The 17,878-nt window shown below is 52.3% G+C and overlaps 2 protein-coding genes across 2 annotated transcripts; both read right to left on the bottom strand.

Moving 5' to 3' along the window:
* Positions 1-782: 782 nt before the first annotated feature.
* LOC104507423 (gasdermin-A-like) lies at positions 783-5,735 on the bottom strand (the record flags this gene model as incomplete). The annotated part of the gene is made up of 10 exons (XM_010148694.1): positions 5,522-5,735; positions 5,148-5,358; positions 4,440-4,605; positions 4,267-4,357; positions 3,760-3,762; positions 3,273-3,317; positions 2,855-3,009; positions 2,288-2,438; positions 1,599-1,672; positions 783-1,019 (listed from the first exon to the last, which is right to left on the bottom strand). Coding segments are annotated over exons 1-10 (1,347 nt in total), but the record flags the coding sequence as incomplete, so codon positions are not given.
* A 6,509-nt stretch (positions 5,736-12,244) lies between these two features.
* LOC104504721 (ORM1-like protein 3) lies at positions 12,245-14,948 on the bottom strand. The gene is made up of 3 exons (XM_010148693.1): positions 14,772-14,948; positions 13,221-13,372; positions 12,245-12,568 (listed from the first exon to the last, which is right to left on the bottom strand). The coding sequence occupies exons 1-3, from the start codon at positions 14,943-14,945 to the stop codon at positions 12,433-12,435; spliced, it is 462 nt and encodes a 153-aa protein (XP_010146995.1). The 5' UTR covers positions 14,946-14,948; the 3' UTR covers positions 12,245-12,432.
* Positions 14,949-17,878: the final 2,930 nt, after the last annotated feature.

The following is a 17,878-nucleotide window of genomic DNA, read 5'->3' on the forward strand; positions in this document are numbered from 1 at the left end:
AGCCGCCGTTCCCCCACACGCCCCTGAGGGGCTCCCCTTATAGCCGGAGCGTAGCACGACCAGGCCTTTTGTGCTGGTGGTGCCCCCAGAGCCATAAGTTACCACCCAGGTAAGCAGCGCTGAGGGCAGCCCCTTCCCCCGCGAGCCTGAGGGCAGCCAGCGGCGCCGGGTGACTGAAAGTACCCGCCGATCGAAAAGAAAGCCTTTAAAACTGTCCAGTTAGGCAGTAAAAATGCCAAACTCTCTTTATGGATGAGGCAGCAATCAAAGTGTTGGTAATGTTGTCCAGAAACGGCGCAGTTGGTGCCGTGCTGCTGCGGCGAGGGGCGTAATCCTGTTTCATCAGGTCAAACGCGCTGAGGCCCCGCAGCTTTATATAACGTTTACAGCTTGTTAGGTCATGGGGGAACGGCAGGTGTGACCAGGGTGAGGGGATTACAGCGGATGCGTTCCTCCGTGCCTGTCCGACTGCGTGTTAGCGTTGGTTTTAGGAGAACCGGGATCACGTGAAGCACGACAGAACCTTGCGATTGTTTGGGCTGCTGGATTTTTTCAGTTGGTGCTCTGCATTCCCATGGGGGGCAATGGAGAATCAAATTTTGTTATCTGCCTTTTTTTCTAGCTTTGAGCCTGTTTTTCCCGCTCATTCCAAAGCAGTGCTGATAAGGAATGCCTCACGCAGGGGGTGAGCTTGGAGCGAGAAACTGGCTCGCAGGGAGAGACTTTCAGGTCCGTTGTCAAGCGATTCCCTTTAAATCCTCCCTAAGGGGAGGACGTGTGACCTCAGGTGAGCTGCTTAGGAGGTTGAGGACGTACAGAGACGCGTACAGGGCTGCTACGGCCGGGAAGGCGTCTTCCATACAGACAGCAGATCCATCTTTCTGGAGCTTCACTCCGCTCATCTCAACGATTGCAATGGTTAATTCTTGTTCCTCCTCTTGGGAGAAGGAGAGCAAGCTGGCATCCACACTGAAACGCCTGTTAGGGTGTTTTAGGTTGTGTTCCAAGATGCTCTTGACCTTTGCAGCAATGGGAAAAAAAGGAAAATAGGTATTTTAATGCTGCCACCTGTGGCTGTGGTTAAGTACGTAAATGACCTCTCTGAGTTGTGAGGTACTTTACCATCTACAGGTGCACTGAATAATGCACATTTATATATGGGACTTTCCCCCCTGGAAGATGACTCTGCTCATGGATTCACTTCCCAGTTTCTTGTGAATTATGCCCAAGGAATTAAAATTGTGGTGTGTTTTTCTGTTTGTGGTTTTTTTTTTTTTTGGCTTGGGTTTTTCTTAAATCTGGAGCCAATGAAGCCAGAAAATTTTGACTACCATTTCAAGAAAAATGGTAGTCAGAAATCCAATTTAATGTTTATCATCAGCGAAACAGTTGTTTGAAATCTTAGGTCTCCATTCTTGGGGTGATTTCTCTCCAAGTATTTGGATCCCTGCTAAATTGGAAGCAGTTGTTCCTTCCCTTCTTCCCAGCATTACCTTAAGTTGTGATTCTGCTACCTATATAATCATCCAGGTGTTGCTTTTCTTAAAATACCCCCCTCCCCCTTCATTTGGAGCCAAATGTGATGGATGTTCTCTCACCAGCTTAAGCTGTTGGAGCACGATCTTCGTCTCCAAGGCCTCCAGTAGTAGCACCAGCTGATCCTCCGCTAGCTCTGTGGGATTAAAACAGGTTTGTACCAAAACCCCACACCCCCCCGCAGTGTTTCAGCAGCTGGTGAGACACGGGGATGCCTGTGGAGCGTCTCGCAGGGAAACGCCGCTTGGGCCAAAGGTTCTTTAGGGTTCTTACAGGATATCGTTAGCGCAGGCTCCCTGTGGGCCGGGTGCTGCTGCCACCCTCTGCAGGTGACTGTTAACACGGTGTGTCGGCACCAGGGGGTTTGGGGAGAGGTTCAAACCATGTTTTGGCCTTGTGTGTGTGTGTGTGTAAAATCCTGGAATTTGCTCTTCCTGGAAGGTAGCCTTGCCATCGTTACCCACGTTTTAGTTCAGGTTTCAGGCACTCTTGCCAAGGGTCCCCGCTGCTGGGTACTGTAATTCGGTGTCGTGCTCCTGGCAGTCGCTGCTCTGCGTCTCCCCAGCAGCGGCCACCTCGGACGGGTCTGGCTCTGGGCAGGAACCACCTTAATTCCCACAATGTTATTTTACGTAAATCCTCCGCGAGTCCCTCGCGCTCTGTGAGTGTTGTGGATGCTGCTGGCCGTGTCGGTAGGAACGCTCTTACTGTGTGCTGGGACTACGAGAAATGGCCAGAAGGCCTTCCTTACCGTCGAAGGCGTCGAGAGCGTAGGTGATTGCTCTTGCCAGCAGAAGGATGACGTGCTTTTCAGAAGACTGCAAGCGGCTCAACAGGTCCTTTAAGTCTGGGCTTTCCGTTTTCAGCTCAGAACCATCAGTTCCATCAAGAACCGCTACCATCTAGCGGGATATAGAAGAGAAATGTCAGGATTTAAGAGAAGGAGCTGCTGATGCTCCCTTGCCGTCTAACTACGGAAGCGTATGAAGTCATGTAGTGTCTCCCCTCCTTAAGCTATTAGTGAGGCTGTAATTGAGTCTGTAGCATTCCCACCGCCCCAGTTAAAGCTGGGATATGCAATTTAAATGTTGTGATAGCCTCAGGTAAATCTGCTAGGCCGTGTTCAGGACATGCTTCCACAGTGGGCTCTGTCCTGAGTATCTTTCTCCGTACGGTAACAGAGACCAGGCGGATGTGCCGAGTGAAGGATTTCTGGATTGATAATTGCGGCAGAGGAGGGGGAACTTCCAGGGCAAGAGGTTGGACAGTGGATGTCTCTGTATTCATAAATCCTGGCAGGAAGAACAACTTTGCTTACTTGCTGGGTCAGCTCTTGAAAGAGGATCCTGTCTCTCATCACAGCTTTGATGGCTTTTAAAATTACGACTAACAGATCAGAAGACAAATTGGAGAGAATTTGACAATTCCCTCTAACTTCTCTCTCCACGGGTTCTGATTTTCCTTCTGGGGAACCTGGAAAGCAGAGAGAGTCTGGGTACTAAACTAGGCAACTGCACAATAAGTTCCCTGCCACCCCGAAATTTAGAATTTTAGGTATTTCTGTGAATGTTTTCAAAGGCGCCGTGCAGTTTCAAGTAAAGTTGTGCCTCTCGGGTGACGGGGTTCTCTACAGTGAACACGTTGCTTTTGGTGGTTTGTGTTTATCCTCAGAGCTTCCGTCTTGCCGCGGGGGGGTAAAAGTAACACCAGTGGATGGAGTAAGACCCACTGCTCACCGTCAGATGCCAGTGCTGATTTTTTTTTTGGGAAGTGTTCAAGACCTGCAGAGGGATAAATCAGGAATTGTTGATTTAGAAAAATACAGAAAGCTGGATGGATATTTTTTTACTTGTGTTTTTTTTGTGTCTGAAGATAGTGGTATCCCAGGTCTGAGGTCTCGCGTGCTGGGCAGAGGTCAGACTGGCATTGGCACTGTCTTCTGCCCGTTCCTTTAAAGCTCCTCATTCCCTGCTGTCACCTGCCTTACGTCAGGGTCTGCGTCGGCTGGTGTGTTAAAACATGAGTGAATTAAAATGCTGATACTCGGCAAGGTCCACATGGGGGAAACAACCCAAATGTGGTCTCTAAAATCCTGCAGCTGGTTTTGTGGGTCTCCTTGTGCTTTTCCTCTGCCCATCCAGCATGGCATTCTCTGTGCCAGCCGAATGGTACCTCATAGAATGGTTTGGGTTGAAGGGACCTTAAAGATCACCCAGTTCCCACCCCCTGCCATGGGCAGGGACACCTTCCACTAGCCCAGGTTGCTCCAAGCCTCATCCAGCCTGGCCTTGGACACTCCCAGGGATGGGGCATCCACAGCTTCTCTGGGCAACCAGTCCCAGTGCTCCCCACCCTCTGCAGGAAGAATTCCTTCCTCATATCCAATCTAAACCTCCCCACTTTCCATTTAAACCTGTTAGCCCTTGTTCTGTCACTCCCTGCCCTTGTAAAAAGTCCCCTCCAGCTTCCTTGTAGCCCCCCCAGGTACTGGAAGGGGCTCTAAGGTCTCCCCGGAGCTTCCCTTCTCCAGGCTGACCCCCCCAACTCTCCCAGCCTGTCCCCATGGCAGAGGGGCTCCAGCCCTCGGAGCAGCTCCGTGGCCTCCTCTGGACTCGCTCCAACCGGTCTGTATCCTTCTGATACTGGGGGCTCCACAGCTGGACGCAGAAAACGTTTTCCCTTTTCTGTGCCGTGTCCTGCATGGAGGAGCTCCTGTAAATTACTTACAGCAGGATGCGTCCATGATGACCAGCTGGATTGGCCTGAAGGCCAGGGTGCAGCCCTTGGGAATAGTTAAGCTTGCTTTGTTCTTTCTGCCACCCTGGTCAAAGGAAGAAGTCTGTGACCAGGCCTGGCTGGCGTGGAGATGTTGGGGAAGGACCGAGCCCGAGGGGAAAACAAACCTTTGTGCACAGCTTGGCGTAAATGTGGGTTGTGAAGCTCCCTTCTGCCTCGGTGGTTTTCTCGCAGATGGTCTCCTCGGAGGTTTCTGCTGTTTCATAAATCACGTATAATTTTTGTTCTGTTCTCTTCAGTTGTTGAATGAAGAGGTGTTTCAGGTTCACTTTTCTGAAAGAGAGAAAGGATGTAACAGCCCGTCTGTGTTTCTGCGCGTCACGACAAAGTCACTGTAGGCTGCTCGGACCAGAAGCCTTACGCTTGCGTCCTTTCTCACGTTAGGTGGGTACGTGTAAATACACAATGTCAGGGGCTTGGGGGCAGGGGGAGGAAGGATGGCATGAGATGGGCTGCAATTCCTGAAACCAAGGCATTTCTGTGCCTGAGGGGGACCGGGGCAGCAAGGCTGCGGCCTGGCAGGTCGGGCGGGTGATCTGGTCTGGTCTGTATTCTCCTCTCCAGGTACAATCCCTGAGGAAAGATGGCTGGGCACTGGGTTTAGGTGTTCCCACTTTCTGAACGACAAAGGAATCCATAAGCATTACAAAGCTGTGTAAGGAATCTTGGTCACCTCTTTCCCGTCCTCCTGAAGTGTGCATAGTTAGGGGGCTTAATCCTGGGCTTTGGCTGTAGGAAAACTGTTGTGCGACCTGGCGCAGGATAGATAGAGGTGGAGGATCAGAGAGTGCGTTCTCCCTTTGTGTCTGCCTTACCTTTTTGTTATCAGTTCATTAAGTTTTGGTACTTTCACATGGTTCTTCTCCACCCTGATGCACCACTCTTGGGACGAGGAGGCAGCTCCTATCAGCTCTACGCTCGTAGGGTCCACACGGAAGTTGAGATTCCCATCAACTTTGTCACTGGTGTGCTTTTTGAAGGTAAATTGCTCTGAAGTTTGATCGTTTCCGTTGAAAAGGAGGGACTCTGAAATAGTTGGATGCGTTGGCGTAAGCACAATTGCACAGACTCAACATCCTAACGATCGCGCACGGGGGAAAGATGGAACGGGATGGGGTTCAGGCACAAAGGACCCAAATGTTTTGCCCATGGAAATTGTGAAATGAAGAATGAGGAATGTGGGCTTTACCTATGCTTTTACCGTCTTCTCCGGGCAGCATCACATCATCCAGGCTGTATGATGTCCTTGTGTAGCGGGGACATCGGTGGAATATGGCTTTCCTTTTCCTTGTCAGTAGACAGAGGGGTCTGAAATGTTCATGGTCAAAGATGCTGTGAACTGGGATCAGGCATCCTCTTGGATCCATCTCATTTGCTATGGATTGGGTGACTTTTTTAAACATGTTGCTGTGGCTGGATAAATTTTTGAACCGAAGCGAAGTGTCTTGTCCCTTTTCCTATGGCACAAGTTAAGCAGAATTACTTGTAACGCAGGGAGGAGAAGGTTGTAACAAAAGATGTGTTACTTTTAACTACCGAGAACTTTCCAAAATCAGTAATAACCCCAAAGAGCCCACGTTAGGACAAGGACACGACTTTCAGAGGATTGTTTGTAGGGGAGCATTGGGAGAGGAAGGAGCAGGGGCTGTGGCTTGCTAACGAGGCTGCCTCAGACTCGTCCCTCTTGGCTGCTGAACTCCCAGGCATGGGGCAGGCGGAGGCCACGGCGCGCAGGTTCTGTGGGCACCGGCCTTTGGCACCAGAGCGCGTTACCGTTCGTTCTTCCTTGGGCCTACAAGGAAGCTGGGGGGGGACTTTTTACAAGGGCCTGTAGTGACAGGACAAGGGGTAACGGGTTTAAATGGAAAGTGGGGAGGGTTTAGATTGGATATCAGGAAGGAATGCTTGTCGGAGAGGGTGGGGAGGCACTGGGACAGGTTGCCCAGCGAAGCTGTGGATGCCCCATCCCTGGGGGTGTCCAAGGCCAGGCTGGATGAGGCTTGGAGCAACCTGGTCTAGTGGAAGGTGTCCCTGCCCATGGCAGGGGGTGGGGCTGGGTGGGCTTTAAGGTCCCTTCCAACCCAAATCAGTCTGGGATTCTATGATTTCCATTAAGGTACCAGTACATACCGTAATGACTCTCATTACTAAGCTAGACATGGCTCCTTAACCTAGGACCTGTCCTGATTCTAAATGCTTTAATTCACATTTTGCCCTGACCTAAGTTTAAAAAGTGGGAGGTTTGAGCAATTTCTAGCTGTTTTTACTCCTTCAGCATTTTCCCCGTGCATCCTGTTGCCTGGCAGAATCGGTTTAACGTTGTTTTGCAACAGAGCATTAGAACAACTGTTTCGGCACTGCGAGGGAGTGGAAGTGCTGGGCAGTGAATGCTGGGTTGAAGGGGGGAAGGAGGAGAGGTTGTTCCATGGCAAATCTGCCCCGAAATAGAAAAGAAAACCATCCCAGCCCCACTACTTGGGTATGCCCTGGTGTTCTGCCTCTCCCCCCAGAGGAGAGCTGGGGGTTTGGGGCACAAAGGGACTGTTCATTTCCTGTTGCAACTTGGTTTGGCTCCTGAGTTTCAGTTTTGCTGCTTCTTCTTGTTCCTCAACCATGAGGATGAGGAACTGTGATCTACAAATGAAAGAACTTCCTGTACTTACTGAGAAGAAGAATAAAAGCAGCAGGTTTTTGCCCTCTTCTGCCCCGACTTTATCTAAAGTCGTGTTAGACGAGCGATGCTGATCCCCGTTTACAGTTCAGATGAGTGGATGGGAGGGGCAGGGGGGATCTTCCCGCTCCGTCATGTTCCACCGGAGTCTGAAAAACCAGACTGACTTAGCCTGATTCTTCCAGAAATCAGGGACGGTCACATCGCACGGGACGGTGTGTTGTGTGCGATGGAGCTTGGGGTGGGATCATTTTAGTAGCACCCCCAGGTCCCAGTCCCTCGGGAACCTTCAGAAAGGGATAAAAACTAACCAAGGTCACTTAGGAGTTTTCTCTGCTCCCCCTCCCTACCAGAAACTCTTAAAAATGTACTTGCCTGTCGGTGGAGCGAACGGCCTCTCGGCTACCGGAGTGGGCAACGGGCAGAGCAGCCCACAGCGCTTCTGAAGCGATATGGCTTCTCCCAAGCTGGGAAAACACTCTCTCCTCGCCTTTCTGTTCAGAGATCAGGAAATGCTTACTAAATTAGGGCACAGAAGGCCTGCTGCTTGCGTAATTCTTCCTCCATAAAGTTTCAGTCTTTGACCCGCTTCGACCTGTCGTCAGCTGTTGCAGAGGCCGTAGATCACTAGCCGATCACTCCTGTAAGATTGGTCTAATCTCTGTTGTGGTTCTGGTTTTCATGTGTACTCGTGATCTGTTAAGGCTGAGGAACAGTGTGTTCTGGTTTGGGATTTCCCTAACCTGCGATGGAGCTAACCAGCCAGGTGGGATGGAGACAACACCGCGTGTCCAGAGGCACTTTCTGCGCTCAGCGTGGCCGGTGATGCCGACACACGTGTATCCATGCTGCCTGGCTGGCTGTTAGTACCCTCTGTTAGTAGCAGAGGGTTCCTGTGGCTCGCTGGCACGGTATCCGTGCGGTGGGCTGCGTGCTCTTCGCTTTGCTCCAGTCAATCCCTTAGTGGATTGGTTTGGAATTGCTCTGTAGTTGTTGTTTGCCATGCCTGTTTAAAAGCAAAACCTCCCCCCGTGAAAAATACAAGGCACCAACCCCAAGTTTTTACATGAATACTTACTTTATTAGTTTCCCTTAGAATACTGTACAAAGGAGTAATAAAAATATTCACGCTTTATGTTAGAAAGCTCTCTACACGAGAGGTCTGTTTTCACAGCCAAAAGAAGGGCTACGGGAGAAAAACCCTAAAACTCTGTACGGTGTCAGAACGTTCCATTAAAAAAACCCTCAGAAAACCCCGAAGCCAACGACTGTAGCTCACTCCAGCTGATCCATGGACAGAGGGCTACACGCACGCTTGCCCGCTGAAAAGATGCGATGGGCAGTGGTAAAGCAACGTAAGTCAGTGGGAAATATCCGTGCGCTAACGGTGGTAACCAGCTGCTGTCCCCTTTTCAGGGGTCAGTACCACGCTTCTGGTATCACAAACAGCAAAAAATTAGCGATTAAAAAAATAACCTACTCGGGAACTAAATAGCCCTAAATCTCAGGCTTTTTTTTCCTTTTTAAAGGCTTTTTCCTGCTAAGGGTTGGGCAGCGTGATATCCTGTAAGCTGTGTTAAACGAATCGCCGGGAGCCCCGATTTGGAAGCACCGGGCCGTTAGTGCTTGATTGTTTTCTGACCTGCCCGGCGCGGCGGCTGTCCTTCTGTGGGAATTTGGCTGTGGATTAGAACAGGCTTTGCCCAGAGCAAGATGGGGCAGCGGGACGGCTTCTTCCAGTGCCTGTCAGTGGTTCCAGAGGAGGTTTTCAAGCTTTTCTCCTGCGGCATTCACTGCAGAACACCACCCCAAAACGGCATTTTAGTGGCTCCTGATCCAGTAACGGTTTCTGGGGCACAGGATGGAGCCCACCGCGAGTTCTCCAGCTGCCATTTGCCCTCGTGTGCCGGAAGGCAGTACAAGTTTGAGGGGAAAATCTGCCAGGTGTCATCGAAATCCCATTTCAAATCAATAACGATCCATTATCTCCTTCACGCAGGTACTTGGGGAAAAGTCTGCCCTCTGGAAGAACGAGGGACAGTCTGCGCTCGCGGTCTGGGTTTCCACAGAGGGAGGCTGCGCCCCTCGACCGCTGCCGTGTTCCCTGCAGGTACGTGCCTGAAACCCCTCATCCTGTGCCGCTCGCTGCCCTGCTCACCCTTTTCTCACAAACGAGTTATCCCACGAGAGCCTCGGTGTTTTGACTATGCACTCCAGCAGTAGCAGCCTCCGAGCGCCCAGACTCTCTTCTGCCGGAATCTAACAAAGGCAAATCCATCCAGAAGTGGTTTCGGTGCAGAGCTCCGGGAGACCCCGAGCTGTGTCCGTTATTTCCACAGCGCTGCAGCGGGAGGTGGTCAGCGAGAAACTGCCGGGTACCGCGCGCTCCCGTGACTCCGACCGGAAGAAGCTACGCACCTTGAGACCAATTGCTTGTTAAAATTAATGGTTTCTACTTTTGATGAATTCTGATACCTACCCTTAGGATGGGATCATAAGGAAGACACTGTCAGATGTATAATAGTCAAGTAATTAATCTTGGGTAGATACTTAACACCCCACATTATTAACACAAAATCTTCCTTCAACTCTCTCACTTCTTTCCATAATTCTCCAGTTTTCAGTTATGTTTCCCTTGATTGGAATAACTGCATGAATCCAAGTTAACTTTGGAATATTCCATGGCAAAAATGCTATCCCTGTGTCGTAAAGAATGGCACTTGCCATTAACACAGATCTCTAATGGCTATTTTAATCATTTTGGTGCGAACAAGGTACATCAGAGAAGCTGACTGTTGTAATTCAGCCTTTACCAAACAGGTTTTGGACTTTAGGCTTTGAAAACCTGTCTTTTTGAGAGGTTTATAATCCCATTGTGTTTGACAGCCGAGCTTTAATGTAACAGAACAGAATCAGATGTCCGTAGTGTCAGTTAACAGCACAAACACCACGGTCAAACCCTCAGCTTTCTAACGCCAAGGCCTTCAGGGAAACTCTGAAGCGCTGCACTTCACCGGGGAGCGCTGAGCCCTGCCTTCAGTTTGTACTGAAAACACCTGAACTGCTGTGATCCTGAGTGATGTGCACGTACCTGGAAGGGATCAGCGGCTGTCTGTCTGTGTAGCAGTGATGTTCTAAGCATACAGTGGCTTTCTGTTGCAAAAAAAGTTAGTTTTTACCCCTTGTTTTCTACCAAAATGTTTTTTTTCCCCCTGGAGATTCAGTGTTGGCCTATAAGCCATGTCTGCGCAGACACTGGCATCCGTGAAGCGGTGTACGGTCTGCATTCCGCACGCGGCCGTAGCCCCCCTGCTGAGGTCAGAGCTACGCCTCTGAGGGCAGCGGCCTTTCCCTGTGCATCCCGGGCGCTGACGCTGTCGATTTCTGAGTTGTTTTAAAGGTACTACGCTGATTGATGAAATATCTCTATTTTGAAAACACTATTTATTTTTCAAAAGTCATTGTCTAGTAGCTCAAAGAGGGTATTAGCTGTAGGGTATCTAGTACCTTGACCGAAGCAGCAGTCCTGTCCTGGTGGTGAAGCTTTAACCCCCCGTCAGGTACATCGCACATCTCTACCTCCCTCCCTGCAGAACAGCACTCACCTATCAAGCCAGACTCCTTTTTTTTTTTTCTTTTTTCCCCTCTTTCTACCTTCTTGAAACCTTCCTGTTCACTTAAAACACTTCCATTTTTTCCAAACAGGCTAGGCGACGATTCTCTACGCATTCCAGCAGCCCTCTGAGGTCCAGGACGATGGTCTTCCCTTCTCTGCGGCGCCCTGAGGGTAAGTCTGAGATGGAGAAGTGAGGCAGCATGCCTGCCTACCCCACGTGTGACTGTAGGAGTAGTTCTCACCTGCAAACCTGAAGTTCCCCACGTCCTATGCTCAAACCATCAAACAATATCCGCTACGACCTCGAAAGCCAGAATTGGCCAATGCAGGAACAAAACCAGCGTATTTAAAATGTTTATATCATTGTCAAAAGTGTGAGACGATATAAGCACTAAGCCAACAAAAATACAGGCTGTCATGAGGGTACAGGGGAAGCGTGAGGAAAACCACGTGTCACCCAGCACGCAACCCACAAAAAAATCTGATTATTTGGAGCAGTAGGAAGCTATCTCAGCCAGGAAATCTAAACCTGCAAACCCACTTGATTCAGGGGGTAACTTTTGGGGGGAAAAAGGCTCAATTTGGTTCCTGTACTAACCAATCTGTTCTCAGTGACCCATTGTGTCCCCCCGTTGGTCTGCTCAGCCTCTGCTCGTTCGCACTGCTCTCCCGCAGCTCCCTCGGAGCGATTGCCTGAGGGATGGCCCGAGGGCTCGGGATGCGGCCGCGGCGCTCGTGCACAGAGCTGAGTGAGCTAAGCTTCCAGGTGAGCCAGAAGGGAACTGCTCGCCTGAGTCAGACACTGAGTTAAGCCCGTGGTTTGCTGGAGAACTGGCAATCCCAGTACCATGGGAGACTTGAGCTGGAATGAGGAGAAAAATTCCAATCACAGCCCCTGATGCGAGCAAACCACCTGTCTCTCGTTTGGCACATGCCAATCAGTCTTTGGTTTCTCCCGCGGTCTCCGTGTAACTCAGTGGCATGTGCAGTCGATGGTTAAAATGACCTGCACCCCAGCCCTGCGCCCACGCGCGGCGCTGCCTGAGCCCTCGGAGCGCCCTTTAAAAAAAGCGCTTTGGGGCAGGGAGCGCACTTTCAAGCCAAAAATAACGAGTATGGTTTAGGATCTGTTGACCTTTTTCCCTGAACCACACGAACGGTACCATAGAAAAGGGAAAGCTTGGTCAAACTGCGGGTCAGGCCTTCCTGTACTGTTTTTAGTAAAAAAAAAAAAAACCAAGGGTCCTTGCTCAGTGGCCTAAAAGATTGCAAAATAAAAATCTATTGTCATTCTCTTCCCCCTCCCCTGCCCAAAAATGGAACTCAAAGCCCACAACAATCCAATATTGGGAAATTCTGTCTGCATCCCTTTGAATTTCCCCCACGTGTTGCTTAAAGCACCTAGCTTCAGGAAGGGAAATGCAGTTTAAAGTGCATTTACCGCAGCAATAGTACCAGCACTAAAAGCTTTTCCCCTCATCCCTGTTCCTTCGGTGTCTGGGATAGACGAAAATCTCCCCAGAATTCATCCTTCTTGTACCTTGACGTCTCAGTCTGTCTGCAACTACTTACGGCGCTGGAATAAAAGAAATCCCGCGTCGCACATCCTGCTCTGCGCTAAACTCTACTCTGGAGCTTGTTTAGGTTTATTGGGCACGAGGATCCAGCATGCGGTGTGTGTCTATTGGATACTGCGTTTAAACAGCCGCTGCGACGTTATATCCCAGGGCGTGTGGGGGTGAAGAAACGGGGCGAGAGAGAAGGAACTCGCCCTTCTCCCCTGCTCCTCTTCCGTTCGCTCCGGCCACGCCGTTCAGTACTTGTTGATCCCAAAGATCCGGACTCCGTGAAACTGAGGCAGTTTGGGGATCAGGACGCTCATAAGGGAGATGGTGTTGATTATGAAGTGTATCCGGTCATACTTTGTGTAAAAGCTGGTGAGAAAATACCTGGAAAAGAGGGAAAGGGAATTACAGCACTCTACTACACTTCTGCCCCTCTACTCTGCTCTGGTGAGACCCCACCTGGAGTGCTGCACCCAGCTGTGGAGCCCCCAATATCAGAAGGATATTGACCACTTCGAGCTTGTCCAGAGGAGGCCATGGAGATGCTCCGAGGGCTGGAGCACCTCTCCTATGACAAAAGGCTGCGAGAACTGGGCTTGTTCAGCCTGGAGAAGAGGAGGCTCCGCGGAGACCTCATTGCAGCTTTCCAGTATCTGAAGGGGCTACAAGGGTACTGGGAGAGGACTTTTTACAAGGGCCTGTAGTGATAGGACAAGGGGTAATGGGTACAAATTGAAATCAGGGAGGTTTAGATTAGATATCAGGAAGAAATTCTTCACAGAGAGGGTGGTGAGGCACTGGAACAGGTTGCCCAGAGAAGCTGTGGATGCCCCATCCCTGGATGTCTTCAAGGCCAGGCTGGATGTGGCTTTGAGCAACCTGGTCTAGTGCAAGGTGTCCCTGCCCATGGCAGGGGGGGTGGAAATAGATGGTCTTTAAAGTCCCTTCCAACCCAAACCCGGCTATGATTCTATGTTTCCCAGGCCCGCGCAGGAGCAGCGGTGATGGGCGCGCGAGGCAGCCCCGCAGCACTCACAGGACGATGGGCATGATGGTCAGGAACTTGCGCGACGCCGTGAACTGCACGCCGTAGTCCATCTGCTCCCAGTGCGTCAGCAGCCGCGCCTTCCCCTGGTCCGGAGTCTCAAAAGGCGTTCCTTTCACGGTATGTAGGAAGATGTACATGCTCTGCAGGAAACACACAGGCAGCGTGAAGCACGCGGGGCGTTCTCTGCGACGCCAAAAATGCTCGATTTCAGCCAGAACAGCGCGCTGCGGGCTCGTGCCAGCATGCTGTTCGGGAGAGGGCTGGATCGGCGCTGCCGGGAGGCGTGCTCCAGCTCCCAGCGCAGCAGGCAGGGTGAGGGAGCAAGGCCGCCGGCCACGGGAGCTTGGGCTCGGCTCTTACACGACAGGCCTCTCGTTCAGCTCCTGGGCAGACGCCAAGGATGTGGCTGCAAGATTCCAGCGCTCGGATCTCTGGGATCAGGAGATTAGCTGGGACTCGCTCTGCCGTGCGGCGCGGCGTTACGCGCTTTCTAAGCCCGGGGAGCTGTGGGTCTGTTGCTGCTCTGATAAAGAGTTAACCTCTGGATGTGCAGCAGAGTCGCAGGTGAACAGCTACGTCCTGCGTCCTCTAGTCGCTCCTGGCCTTTGCGCTCCTTTCCGTGCCCAGGAACCCCCCGTTTAAGCTGCTGGACAGGGGGAAGGACGTGGGTGAAAAGCTGGCGGCTCGTGAATGAGCCCTGAGCAGCTCTAGGTGGTGGTTCTGTGGGTTTTTTTTCCCCCCTGCTAGAGATGTGGATAACGTTAGCACAAAGGTCCCCAGTAAGGGTGTCCGTTTTGCCTCTGGAATACTCTCCGGCTGAGCTTATTTAAAATAAAGGATAGCAGAGCACTTGCTGCACCTCTGAAGTGTTTCGTCCCCCACGGCGGAGGCTGAGCGGCTGCCGAGCGGCCTCTCCCGAGCGGCCTGCTCCTCCTGACCCGAGGTTTGGGCGATGGGGTGGCGGAGACACAGAATCAAGAGGTTCAGCACAGCAGCTTCTGGTGTCTGCGGGGAGCCCCCGCGGCACCCCCACGACTGTGCTTACCTGCGCGCCCCTGGGACGCACTGACACCCCTTCCCTTGGGTATCTGAAGGGGAGAATCTGTTCCTGGACTAATCTTTTTACTTTAAGCAGAACAAAGTTTGGGTTTTAATCTTGTTTTCTTAACTCTGAGGCCGATTCAGCCTGTATCAACCGGAGCGGAAGCTGTCCTGCCAGCTGCAGCCTGCCACTGCTCTGCCTGTTACAGGGGACACGGCAGCGGGACTTAGCCTGCAGGGAAACACATTCACTGTCCCCTCTGAGCTGCCCCACTGATGTTTAGTCTCATCTGTACCCAGGTTGGATTTAAATACCCGACCCAGAGGCAAAGGTGCACTCTGAGGGATGGAGGTTGAGTAATATTCCTAGAAATATTCCTAGAAATTCCTAGAGAAAGGAATTGTTTTGACCAGAATCTTACTGGATCGCTCTGAAAAGAACAATTGGTGCTGGGAGATTATCCCTCCATGCCCCGGGAACCCAAGCTATTCCCTTACCATGTTGTGAATGATGTTGGTGAGAGTCCAGACCACGGGGACACTGAAGAAGGGGATGCTCAGGAGTATGACGTGCAGCAGGCCAATTCCAAGGACGTAGGACAACCAGATGCCCCGGCTGTTCATGACGCGGGTGTTGGGGTTCACCTCGCTGTGTGCCGTTCCCACGTTCATGTTGGCTCTCGCGTCCGACGGGCACCCCTGAAACCGAAAGCAGGGGCAGGTCAGCGCTCGGCCCGTGGCAGCGCTCCGTCTAAATGGCTCGGGGACGGAGCAGCGTCTCGCTGTTTAGAAAAACCTGAAATCGGTTGTTTGCGTTAAAAATCACAAGTCTGTTCACTTCTCTACACCTTATTATTTCTGTTTGTAGAGCTGACGTTCCTGAGGGGAAGCTAAATCCCGGAGCGGTGGAGATTTGGGAAGCCCGTCTGTGACAGAAGCCGCTTGTGGTCTGCCAGTGTTTTCCTGGAACCAGGAGGTCAAAGTTCAACCCGCGACTGCCTGACGAGACTCAGGCGGATAATTTTAAGCGCTTTTTAAGTCATCACCACGGTGTGAATCAGGGAAGCGCTCGGCACACGGAGCTTCTTACGTGTTTGTGTGTTCGGGATCACAAGGAGAACATGAGTATCTGTGGAGTAAAGGCACGGCAGCTCCGTATCACCGGATCTCCTAATTAGTTCAACTCAATTAAGAGGGGTCTGCGCGGCTCCAGAGGCTTCTGGTCTCCTGGTCTGGCTTACGTGTTCTGCCTTCCGATTTAAGACTTGGGAGAGGGGGAGAAAGGAAAAGTACCAAAAACTCCTTCCGCAGGGAGGGAGTGAGATGATTCCTGAGGAACGTCAAGTTAGAGATGGCGAGGAAAAGCGCCCTGGGAGGATATTCCAGTAGCAAGAGCTGAAGAGATGGCTCTTCCCCTACCTGGGAAGAACAGCTGCCATGTAGGAGGAACAGGGAGATGCTGTTCCAAACACTGCGGGGAGGAGGAGGAAGCAACACAGCATCATCCTCTCGGAGCGCGAATCTTGGGAGCGGTGCCCAGCGGACAGCGCAGGTTCTGGGGTGGATTTTGGACGGCCGCGCTGACAGCGACAGCAGGTATCGCTCAGCTTTACGGCTTTCTGGGAAGGCGGGAGCTCTGGTTTACCCCTTTCCACGGATTACCGGAAACGGCACAAATTGGAACTGCTGTAACGCTGGGTGTCTTCACACCGAAATCGGGGAAGGCCTTGGAAAACCATCCGTGTCCCCTGGAAAAGCGGTTTCATTAGGTAATACGGTCTGGGCCTCCTTGGACGAGGACCCCGTGGCGAGGGCTGTGTCCTGATGTCTAGCCTTGCCTCTCCCGCTCTGCTTCCTGCAGCTGGAAGGCGCCGTTGCTGTTCTCTCTCGCTCTCGCAATCTCCGGTCTCGGGAGGCGACTCCGAGCCAGATGTAACATTACGCTGTCTGTGGCTGCCGGCTGTTTGTTCCCTCGCAGCGCTGGGCCTGGCTTGTCTCACAGGCTCTCCCCTGTTCCTGCCCAGGACACGCAGCGAATGCTCCGCTCCGCAGCTCCTGGGATGCTGGTGGGAACTTCCGAGCCCCATGCAGCTCCGGTGAGACGGGGCTGCTGCTCCCCTTCCGCCACCCCGGCGTCCCTCAGTGGGCTTATACCTGGAGAAGGCTTTGGCTGCCGGACTGCAGAGGGCTTGGCTTCGTGTCACCCATCCCCTGGGTCAAAGGATTTTGGCTTCTGGTTATTCCAGAAAAAAAGCCTGAAACAGGACTTGGAGCCAGAGTTCAGCCCTAGGATGGGGGAGCAGCTCCATCCTTCATCTGATGCAATTCCTAAGGGCTTTCAGAAGGAAATCTAGGGATTGCGGCGAAGCACGAGTCAAAAAGTGTCGTATTGTTGCAAGAGCAACAACCAAAAAAGCAAACAAACACCCGTGTGGAATGCATCAGCGGGAGTGCTGTTTGCCAGATGGAGATAATGCTCCTGGATACGGGTAAGGCCTCGGCCAGGAGAGTGTCCAGGTCCGGGAGGAGCTGGAGGGAGTCCAGGAGCAGTGAGAATGAGCAGAGGTGTAGGAAAAACATGGCCTGCAAGGACAGAGGGAGGGAAAGGGGGTTGTTTAGTCTGGAGAGAGGCGCGAGAGCTGTGCCGGGAAGGGACAAATCGTGGAGTTCACGACAGACTCGGAGCGACCCGGTGATGCGGAAGGAGCGATGCCGGAGCAGACTGCCCACAGGGTGATGGGTGGTGGCTTCACCCGTGACATTCCTCTCTGGAACAGGGGGTGAGCAGGTGAACTCTTCACAGCCCTCTTCTCTCCCAGTAGTGCCGTTATCCGAAGGCTGCGGAAGCCAGGCCTTCCCGCCAGCCCCGTGGCCTGGCGCGCACTGCCTGCCCAGGAATGAAGCGGAGGCAACATTTTCCAAGCTGTTGGTCCCCCCTGGAACGAGGACCCTCACAAACCCGCAGCCCGGTGGCCAAGGGCTAGACTGAAGGGATTCTCCCTGTGCCTCAATTTCCTGGGAAACACGAGGATTAGACCAGGGGATCGTACAAGAGGTTCATTCATTCTCGCGGGGAGAGGTAGGGCGATGTCAAGCGTTCGGTCCCATGGTGAGGATAATTCCGTCTGCTTCTCCGATTCTGGCCTTTCCCACCTTAAAAACATTCCACCCGCGAATCTCCCGCATCCGACCTGCGGCCCTGCTCTCCGCTCTGCCGCAGCCTGGCCGAGGGAAAGCTGGCCCCCTTTCCAAATCCCACACTCTTTGCTCTCTGGTTTTACACCGAGGTTTTGATCACCTGCAGGAAAACCTGGAAGAGCAACAGGGGGAATAGCTCCGGTGGCACAGGCTCTGATTTCCCGCTTGTGCAGCCGGGTGTTCGTTGGGATGGGAACGCTTTTAATGTTTCACCAGCCTGGAGCGTGAAGGTCGGGACTGCGCTGACGTTGGACGGCGTCCGTCCAAGGCTGGGAAAAGTCCGGACTGTGGTCGGAGGCGAAGAGCCAGGCCCTTCCTCTGCCCAATCCTTCGTGTCCTGTTCCTGACAGCTCCCCGACCGGGGCTGTGTTGGGAAAGACTGTCCTGGGAGCGAGCGTAGGGGCTGC

Source organism: Eurypyga helias, unplaced genomic scaffold, assembly GCF_000690775.1.
Source record: "Eurypyga helias isolate BGI_N326 unplaced genomic scaffold, ASM69077v1 scaffold30733, whole genome shotgun sequence".
NCBI lineage: Eukaryota > Metazoa > Chordata > Aves > Eurypygiformes > Eurypygidae > Eurypyga > Eurypyga helias.